At 39.4% G+C, this 10,759-nt stretch overlaps 1 protein-coding gene across 1 annotated transcript in view; it reads left to right on the top strand.

Moving 5' to 3' along the window:
* LOC109926780 (TBC1 domain family member 30-like) overlaps nucleotides 1-4,160 on the top strand; it is a 72,078-nt gene extending 67,918 nt beyond the window's left edge. Inside the window, exons 12-13 of the mRNA XM_048611857.1 lie at nucleotides 681-875; nucleotides 3,448-4,160. Coding sequence (XP_048467814.1) covers nucleotides 681-875; nucleotides 3,448-4,160 — 908 coding nt within the window. The remainder of the gene's footprint in view (nucleotides 1-680; nucleotides 876-3,447) is intronic.
* Nucleotides 4,161-10,759: the final 6,599 nt, after the last annotated feature.

Raw genomic sequence — 10,759 nt, forward strand, 5'->3', positions numbered from 1 at the left:
ATTATGGATTTACTTGCATCATACATAATACTAGCTGTTGGTTATGCATCTCTTTGAGAGAATTGGAAATTAAATGAAATGTTAAAAAACAGGGTCCACCTTGTCCACCTTAGATGTGCTACTTTAGACATGACCCTCCAATGCATAGAGCCTATCGTTATGATTGTCATGCTGCTGTATCTGACATGATCTTATGATACTGTTGGGTCAACCAAATCTGGTACGCTTTGTTTTCGTGCTATCAGATATTTTTGTCCCTTGTCCCTTTGCTGCTACCATATTTTTGGTGAAGGTTGTTGTATTTTAAATAAATCAGTTGAAGTTAATTAAACATTAACTAACTGGTTTTGTTGAGAGGTGTTGCTCGTTCTTGATATCTACTTGTAAGGCTCATCATCAGCAGATAAATGACTGTCGCTTTCACTCTTTAAAATTTGTGGCTCATTTCTGTTTTCTCTTTGAGCCAACCAAATCAGACTGAGGTTTGCATGTGCAACAAAGCTTGATGCTGTCAAGTTTTTTAAGTTTGAGGTATGACAGACATGTCCTGAATGCAAACATCTGACACACAAATGTTTTATATTTTACTATACTGATAATTTAATAAAAACCTGTATGTCCAGGGGGGAAAATAATAAGATAATTATTTTTGTATATTTTGCCCCCATGTCTTTCTCCAGCTCAAAATGAAAAGCGAAAAAGCAGCTGCAATTTGGGGAAGACTGTTCCAGCCACAACTGGTGATAGTGTATCACACCCTCAAGTAGCAGTGAACAGCACAGAGTACACAGCAACACGTACACCTGTGTTGAAGCAACACCACTCAAAAATGACCAAGAGACAGCAACAAAACCAGTACCTAACTCCCAGACATGGTAAGGTGTTATGTACATAGCGACTACAAATGGTTATAAAATGGTGTTGCAAATATGTAACCAAGATACCTGTATAGTCCGTACAATTGATACAATGGCATTGTGATTTGTCGTACTGGACTAGTAAACCAGAGGCTTGGACTAATGATCCAGAGGCGTGTGGTCACGGTATTTTAACTTAGATTGCTGTGCCCCTCTTGGACCAATACAGCACCCAAGCTAACCCGGTTAAAACTCCTTTAAGGAAAATAATCCTGCTCCCCCCATTAATTGCCCCCAGTGCTGGTGCCATTCTTGAGATGCATGAGCACTGCCTGGTTGTTATGACCTCAATCCTTTTTGGAAGAGCCAGAGCACAGAGACTGCTGTGGTGATGTACCTCTCAATGAAGCCACGACCATAACCCTATGAGCCCCAGGAAAGATCTGGCCCTGGTAATGTCCTTCAGCAGTGCTACCTCCTGCACTGCCTTCCTCCTTGCCTCATTTGTGCAGTGCTCCCCTGCTTGAGTGATCAAACCCAGAAATTTTACTTTGGTCTGACTTTCCTGGGATTCAATAAACCTAAAGAACTGCAGATGCTGTAAATCGGGAACAAAAACAGAAGTTACTGGAAACGCTCAGCAGGTCTGGCAGCATCTGTGAAGAAAAATCAGAGTTAACCTTTCGGGTCCAGTGACCCTTCCTCAGAACTGATGGTAGCTAGGTAAATGTCGGTTTATATGCAGAAGATAGAGTGAGGGGTTAGGGGGTAAGGAGTAAACAGGAGGTTGAGGATAGAGCCTAAAGAGGGAGAAGAACATTTGGACAGACAAAAGAGTTGATAATGACCTGGCTAGGAGGGTGAATAGCTGTTAATGGAGACTGTTAGTGGCTAACAGTGGGTGGTGTGTAATGGCAGGCTATGTGATAAGGTCTAGTCTGTGGGAATAGGGGTAAGGGCATGGAAGAGTTCAGGCTCTCAAATTATTGAACTCGATATTGAGACTAGAGGACTACAGGGCCCCCAAACGGAAAATGAGGTATTGCGCTTCCAGCTTGTTCTAAGCTTAGCTGGAACACTGCAGCAAGCCTGAGACAAGATGTTGGCCAGGGCATAGGGTGGTGTGTTAAAGTGGCAGACAACTGGAAGCTCAGGCTCTTTTTCGCTGGCAGAACGTAGATGTTCTGCAAAGTGGTCACACAGTCTGTGCTTTGTTCCCCCAGTGTAGAGGAGACCACATTGTGAGCAGCGAATGCAGTAGACTAGATTGTATAAAGTGTAAGTAAAATGCTGCTTCACCTGGAAGGTATGTTTGGGTCCTTGGATACTCCCTTGGTAAATGGGTAAGTATTACACCCTTGGCGGTAGCAGGGGAAGGTGCTGTGGGGCTCTGGGGCGGTGATGGGAATGAAGGAGGAGTGGACCAGGGTGTCTCAGAGGGAACGGTCCCTGCAGAAGGCAGACAAGGGAGGGGAGGGGAACATGTGCCTGGTGGTGACACCATGCTGGAGGTGGCTGAAATGGCATCTGATGATCTTCTGGATGTGGATATTGGTGGGGTGGTAGGTTACTGGACCCTGAACATTAACTCTGATTTTTCTTCACAGATACTGTCAGACCTGCTAAGCTTTTCCAACCAGTTCTGTTTTGTTTTTCCCTGGGATTCACCCTGAAGGTCCACCTCCTTCAGTAGACCTAACAGCTCCTGGGTATAATGGGTCATGTTCCTCTTCCCCTTTGTGAAAAGTGCAACAGATTGACTCCATGTTGGACTAGCTGGTGTGGCCTGCTAAATGCCTTGGCCATGCTCTGGTGGATAGTAAGCGTAGCTCTGGGGAGACAGTTCCATGTTCAAGTCAGTTCTGAAGAAGCGTTAACTCTGCTTTCTGTCCACAGGTTCCACTCTTGATCCAAGTATACTGTAGGCCTTTAAAGGTGAAATTATATATATACTGGTTCTCCGATTTAAAGGGAATTGACCAAATCCCATTTGAATTGTCTGGTATTGAAAACACGGTTATGAAAATGTAATGTCACTGGACTAGTAATTTTAAGACCAAGCTATTTTACATGTGGAATTTAAATTCAGTTATTGAAAAATTAGCAAGTGAAAGCTAATCTCAGTAAAGGTGACCGTGAAACCACTGTCAATTGTCACAACAACCCATCTGATTCACTAATGCCCTTTAGGCCTACATGTGACTCCAGGCCCACAGCAATGTGGTTGACTCTCAACTGCCACTGGACTGACCCAGAAAGCCACACAGTAGGGATTAAGGATGGACAGCAATGTCTGCATCCCATGAATAATAAAAACATAATCTCAGATAGTAACTAGTGACCAGTAACACTTGGTAGCTCATAAAATATGCAGCTTGGAAACAAGGGCTTTTGGCTTATCCTGGTGTTAATACCACCTGCCTCTCCTCTGTATCATTCCGGGTTCAACCTAACTATCCTATTAATTTATTTTAGACTTTTAAAGATTATATGTAGTCAATGTGGAAAGAATACGAGTTGAAAAATCGAATTAGAAATTGCATCTGAAAGAGCAATGTGTAACATATAAAATTTATTGCTGATTTTGCAGGTAACAATGAATCTTGCTCTCCTGGGACACCACTTCATTCCAAAAAGTCTAAAGTCATAAATCGATTCCTTGGTGGCAAAAAGCTAAAGAACAGCAGCAAAAGTAACCGAGTCCACCACACCCCAAATCCCAGGGCACCTCAGCCCATACAGAAAGAACAGAAAAATAAGATAACCGTCCCTTGGTGTTCTCAAAAAAGAGTCCCTCGCAATGTCTTGACCAGGAATCTGAAGGTTAAGTCAGGCTGCAGTGATACAGTAGGCCTGCTGGAAGACCAGACGGATAGCTCCAAGGCGGAAGTCGTCAAAGTTGATGATCCAGCCCATAGAATAACGGGAGAGAACAGGGAAGTTTCTCAGTTACATTGTGAAGCCAGAACGTATTTTAGTGAACATTTGGCCATCGAGTTGTGCAAAAAGGATGTCGACAATTTGGCCAGGGTTGAAAATTTATTCAAGACACTTCAAATAGGGGAGCCAAACCATTCTTTATTTGCAGCAGAATCCAGCAACCAGCTAGGGGTATGTGATTGTTGTGTGGACTTGAGAAAAGATCGGTTCAAAGCTAAGAATTTCACATTTCTGTCTGCTATCAAAGCAAATACCACAGACAATACTTTACTTGCGGATCTCTCTGGAAACTCTCTCAAAACACAAAATCTAGGTTTACGTGGATCTTGCAGCAACATCCAGATACTGCCATTCAATAAATGATTAAGAAAAGAAATGCTACTGCCTTGGTGAGGAAAGGGCATGGGTAAGAGGGAAAAGACGATAATTTTAGCATATTCCATAATAGCCCATTGGTCAACAAGCTCGTTACTAAATGTGAAGTATTTGCACAAATAGTTTAGTACAACTTGAATAATTTGCCACAAACCACTGGATTTTAATGACTAGTATGAGCTTAAAGTCCCATGTGTCAGAATCATCATTCACATTGCCTCTAAGTCATTTTATGGATGGTTAACATGTGTGCCCTTTGGAAATCTCTAATCTGAATGCACTGCTTGCATCTCCGCATTGGCAGCCTTAAAGGATTACACACTATGTAATTGCCACATTATTACATAAGCATGTCTAATATTGATAATTGTATGATTCTATCTATCAAAGTTAGCTTCATGATTAACATCAAGGTTGTAATATATTTTAACTTCCAACAACATTGTCAGTTAGTGGTTAAAATGTATTATTTTTTAAAATTATATGTTAAAATAATTTTTATATTAATCGCTTGCCATTTAAAACAAAAAGTGCCAAAAGAAATAACTTTTCACACAACCAGGTCAAACTCAGAAATATAGAGGAAACATTCTGATACCATTAACATAAAAGTGCTGAACTTACACAAGTTAAATAGCTGTAGGGCACTAGGTAATCTGTGTCAGTGTGGAGAGGAACTTTGATCAAGTATGGTGTTTTCAGAAGGGAACAATACTCGTTACAAAATCCTCTAACGCCTTCCTAATTTAAACATCTTGTTTTGTTTATTCTTTTAATAACACGCAGCATCTCTTTCTTGTTGTTCCTCATTTAATGGAAAAGCAGGATAAGTACATAGTTTCAAAGCTTGTTATATCAGTGGACATTCATTACAGAAGAAAACAATATGCCAGTTATTGAAAAGAAACCGACTGTTCCAGGCATAATGAGTAATATAAAAAATTGACTATTATTTTATTCTTATGTAGAAAACTATTCTTCACAATCTTGCATTTTACACCTCAAAATTCAGGTACGTTTAATTTGGATTATCTGATGATCACATTTAAATGCTCTATTCTTACATTCTTAGGTATTTACATTGTTCCATTCAAATGATTGGAGAATTCAGGAAGCATTGCATAAAAAGCACCTTTTATTTGTCTGAAATAGACTATATTCTGTTGTTAAATAAAAACTGAAAGAACTGTGGATGCTGTAAATCAGGAACAAAAACAGAAGTTGCTGAAAAAGCTCAGCAGGTCTGGCAGCATCTGTGAAGAAAACATCAGAGTTAACATTTCAGGTCCGGTGAGGAAGGGTCATTGGACCTGAAACGTTAACTCTGATTTTTCTACACTGATGCTGTCTGACCTGCTGAGCTTTTCCAGCAACTTCTGTTTTTGTTCCTATAATCTGTTGTTGCTGTCAATGACCAGAAACTGGAACTTTCATCAAACTTGCCAGACATGTCAACACCACAGTGTGATAGATCAAGAGAGGAATTTGTAAAAGTAAAAGAAATTTAGTATAGCAACAATATTGCAAATCACTGTTGGGGTTACTTTAAGTCAGCAATCTACAAGGCCATGAATTATTCTTGAGATTGACTACAAAGCAAAGTGAAGTCTGAAACAGCAACTTCAGAAACCAGCACATTTGCAGCAACTTTTGGTGTCAGGCAACTCATGCTTCAAGCAGAAAGCTGCACCAAAGCTGCATGTAAAGCACAGTCAGACAAGCAGCAAACAGTTTCACAGGTTTCAGGCAAGTTAAGGAAAGCTAAGGACTCCAGGAAACGCAAGACGGGCAACAAAGCATCTTCAGACGTGTCAAGATAACGTGCAGGTTGCATGTCTGGTTTCCTCTGCAGTCAGCTGACCAGTCTTGCACATGTACTTAAAGACTGTTAACAATCCCAAATTTTCAGAACCCTCATGAAATTGTGCCCAAGACTGTAATTGACCAAAAAATCAAGTCTTTTGCAACTAATTTGCAACAGTTGCAATATATGAGCCTTGCAAATAAGTGGATATCACTGACATATTTCTGGAATATGATGAGGGCAGAAAGGTCACAAGCTAGGAGTAATTGCAGTATCTTCTCTGATTGTAGCTGATTTGTCCTAAAACTTTATAACCAGCCACAAAAATGTGGGAAGAGCAAAAACAATTTGAAATCAATTCATTTTTATTCCAATTAGGATTTTAATAATCCAATCCAATGTATTGTAGTAAAAGCTCTATCAACTAATAAACAAGATTGAGAAGCTACACGTTACGTGTCTTAGCAACAGGAATTTAATGTAGTAACCACCATCTTGGTTACCTTCACATTGTACTTGATATGATTTCTACCTCAGGAACTTGGGTAATTTGAAACTTCCTATTTCCCCTTTAATAATTGCCCAGTATGAGTACATTGGAACAGGAGTAGGCCTTTCAGCCTGTCAAACCTGCTCCAACATTTAATACGATCTGACAGAACACTTTAGTGACTTTTTCCATCTCATACTTTTAACATTTACACCACTGGTAATCAGAAATCAACCTATACTTTAAATGTACTCACAGACTGAGCTTCCACAGCCCTCTGAGTAAACTAATTTCTCCTCTACTTAATCCTAAATGGCATCATCCTTATTTTTAAATTGTGCCTCCTGATCCTAGACTCCACAACCAGGAGAAACATCTTACCTGGATCTACCATGTCTATTCCTTTAAGAATTTTTAGGTCTTAATGAGATCACCTGTCATTCTTCATAACTCTAGCAAACACAATCCCAGTTTTCCCAATCTCTGTTCATAGGACAGCTCTGCCATCCCAGGAACAAGTCTGGTGATTCTTTATTGCTATCCATCTATGGCAATAATATCTTCCTTGAGATAAGGAGACCAAAACTGCACACAGTACTCCAAGTGTAGGTCTAACTAAGCTCCTACACAATTGAAGCAAGACTAGTGATAAAGGCTAATACTCCATTTGTCTCCCTAAGAACTTGCTGCACCTGCATTTTAGTCTTTAGTGACTTACTGACAAGCACACACAGATGCTTTTGTACCTCTGCACTTTCCAACCTTTCACCATTAAAGAAACATTCTGCATGTCTGTTCTTCTTGGGTAATCTCATATCTTTCACATCATATTCCATCTGCCATGTTCTTGCCCACTCACAAGCCTGTCCAGATCCTCCTGAAACCACTTTATATCTTCCTCACGTCACACATTCATGCTTAGTTTTGCATGATCTGCAAATTTGGAAATATCTCATTTGGTCCCTGTATCCATATCATGTCATAGAATCCCTGCAGCATGGGAGCAGGCTATTCGGCTCATCAAGTCTACACCAACCCTCTGGAAAGCATTCCACCCAGACCCACCCTATCCCTGTAACCCCATACTTCCATGGCCAATCAACCTAAACTGCACATCTTTGGACTGTGGGAGGAAACTGGAGCATCCAGAGGAAACTCATGCAGAAACAGGGAGAATGTGCAAACTCCATGCAGACAGTAGCCCAAGGCTGGAATTGAACCTGGGTCCTTGGCACTGTGAGGCAGTAGTTCTAACCACTGAGCCACCATGCTGAACTATCATGAACAGCTGGGGCTCAAGTGATAATCCTTGCGATACCCCGCCAGTGACAGCTGCTGATGTGAGAATGACCCGTTTATTCCCACTTTCTGTTTTCTGTTTGTTAGCCAAACACTAATCCATGCTAGTACCTCATGTACAATGTGGTTTGATTTGCTAACTATCACAAGCCTGTGTTGTACATTCCTGTACATCAAGATAAATATAACTAATATTTTCTGATGGCAACATATCAACTTAGAGCAACCATTGCACTTTTGTGACATTGTACACATAATTTGTAATGTTGTAGAGGCAAATCAGTTAGTGCATAGTTTGGAAAGGGGGATATTTACCAGAAAATTTCAGTATTATTCTGAATAGTATTCTGGGGTTTACATGGTCTTGCTTTATCTACTAAAAACACAGAAGTCACTTTGAGGAAATATTTTGTTTTTGTTGGTTTTTAAGAACAATTTACCTAATAGTTCAAGAGCTCCATGTTGCTACTGTAGCAATAAAAGCAGAAAATACTAGGAATCCTCAGCAGGATTTTTACCTCTCTCTACAGGTGCTGTAGACAGGTAAAATGTTAATATTTCAGGTCATTGACCTATCATCAGAATCCAGCAGAGTGCAGCATCTGCTATACTTTTGTATTAGCAGTTTTTATAGATTAGGAATCCAACTTAAAATTAGATGATGGAAGGACCCTTTAGCTGTTGTATCCTTGACAATTCTTGTCGACACAGCATTATCCACAGTAACTTTTATATCCATTCGTGCATTGTATCATTTAGCATTAAGAATAATAGCAATTTTTTTTTTCTAGAAAATCAGTCATTATATTTTTATTATGACTGATCTGTTCAATGGGAAAATACTGAATACCGGTTGATGGTTGATTTAGTGACTGTACAGACAATTTTCTTTTTTATATTTTCCGTTTTACTCTTCGACAATTTTAAAAAAAACTGTTTATTTTGTACTTGCCCAGATTTCTAACCGAAGATTGTTCAGTATGGACCAGAGCCCAGTCTCTGTGTCCTCACAGCCAAGAGGTCAACTGGGTTGTGTGTGAATGTTATCCTTTCATTCAGTGGCTGATGACTGAGAAATGAGGAGCCACCTGGTGCTTGGAGGAACTGCCACTGCCATCTGGAACTGGAGCAGCTGCATGGATGAGTCGCCTAAGTATAAGAGCACTACATTGCTGCAGGGTGCATCTGTTACTAAGGATGCATTGCTGCAAATGATCAGTAAAAAAAAAGACAGCATCTGCTACAAGAGACTCAGAGTAAGGGAAACAGCAGCTTATCGTACATATTTCGACTTTGACAGAGGAGCTACTGTGAGGAGCCCAGCCTGGGACACAGCAAACATATGGCTGTAGCATTTCTAGATATATTGTACAAGTATTGGAAACACTACTGTTTGTGTAAAATAACCATACATTTTAAAATCTAATATTATCTTACTAGCAGTATACGTTTTGTGATGTTTGAGTGTGTGCAAGGAATATAACCTAATCAAGGTACAACAGTTAAACCCTTGGACAGAGTATGCCACAGCATGCTTTTCCATTGACAGAATGTGTGCTCTAAGAAGTCCAGATCAGGTTGAGTTAGGAATTCCGATTAGGATCTGTGGTTAATGATTTACTCCTTCACTGCAGTGTTATTAGACCTATCCATTATTGCAATCTACTTACAAATGCTAACCGGCATATGGAACAATAGAACACCAAATACAGCAGATGTAAAAATATTCCGTGACTTTATAAAGATCCAGAGTTCTGTTTAAGCATTTGGAATCAGATGTATATTTTTGAAGTTGAGACAACAGAAATGGTTATTTTGAAAGTCACACAAATTTTGAAAGTCTCACAATATTCGGTGCTCAAAAAGTTTAATAAAACTCATGACTGTTAGTAGGTGCATGCTTCCTATATTAAATATGTAATTTTTCAAATTAATACCACTTTTAAATGTTGGTGCATGCGGTAGAAGAGATTGTCTCAGTTGTGTTAACAATGCCTGGAATACTTCAAGCTTATTTGCAAAGAAAGTAGCGTATTGCTATTTCCAACACAAACAACTACTGTCATCAATAGCAATTAAATCATTAAACATCTCTTTCATTTATGTAGATCAATTGGATTTGACCTTCCATTGAAAATTCAGAGCTTGATAGCAAACTACCACCAGCTTGTCCTTTGAAAGTAACAATTGCTGTAAAGATGAAAGTGCCAATTTAAGAGAGAAGGGATTAAACACCATTTAAATCTAGGTGTTCGGAAATACTTGAATGTTTTACTGGTTTGTTAATAAATGAAAAACATTAATCTGCTAAACCTTGCAGATCAAGCCATGATGTACCATTTTGCCATATTTTGCTTTCCTTAATATTTATCGAAGGTTAAGCCATACATACATCAATCAGGAGGTGCCAACACCTCATAGAAAACTGCATCTTCATCTATGGGACATTGGTTTGAAACGCAACTCAATGCAAATGGACACTTCCATTGAATAGCTGTTTACAGTCCCTCGTGAACTGGTTGGGGGTAACCTTAGCCCCAATACCATAAGATATGAATCTAAACAAAGATTTTGTCAAAATTCATTTGAAAAGAGAAGTACTACATTTTTAACTGCTTTCCTAATATTTGGACTGCAGCACAGTGTTAATGCATTGTGAGGGGAGCATTATATTGTTTCTGTCTTGTGCTGTTGTTGACCAATGCTTATTTAATGTTACCACAAAACGTCTTCCATTTTCTAATACTGGTAATCTTCACCTCAATTTTCATCTGCAATTCAGAAACCTTGACTTTCCCAATTCAACTATCATCGCAATGTTCAACCCTAGGAAGTAGAAGGTAATGACATAAACAAGAAATAAGCATTTCCTACCATTTACAACAGCTATCCAAGAATGAAGCATAAACCTATTAAAAATAAACATTGGAACACAAAACAGAAGTTGATAGAGGGAAACCAAGAACAAGGGTTAAGATCCCACAGGGCAAAATG

The sequence above is a fragment of the Rhincodon typus genome, chromosome 25 (assembly GCF_021869965.1).
Source record: "Rhincodon typus isolate 14 chromosome 25, sRhiTyp1.1, whole genome shotgun sequence".
Taxonomy (NCBI): Eukaryota; Metazoa; Chordata; class Chondrichthyes; order Orectolobiformes; family Rhincodontidae; genus Rhincodon; species Rhincodon typus.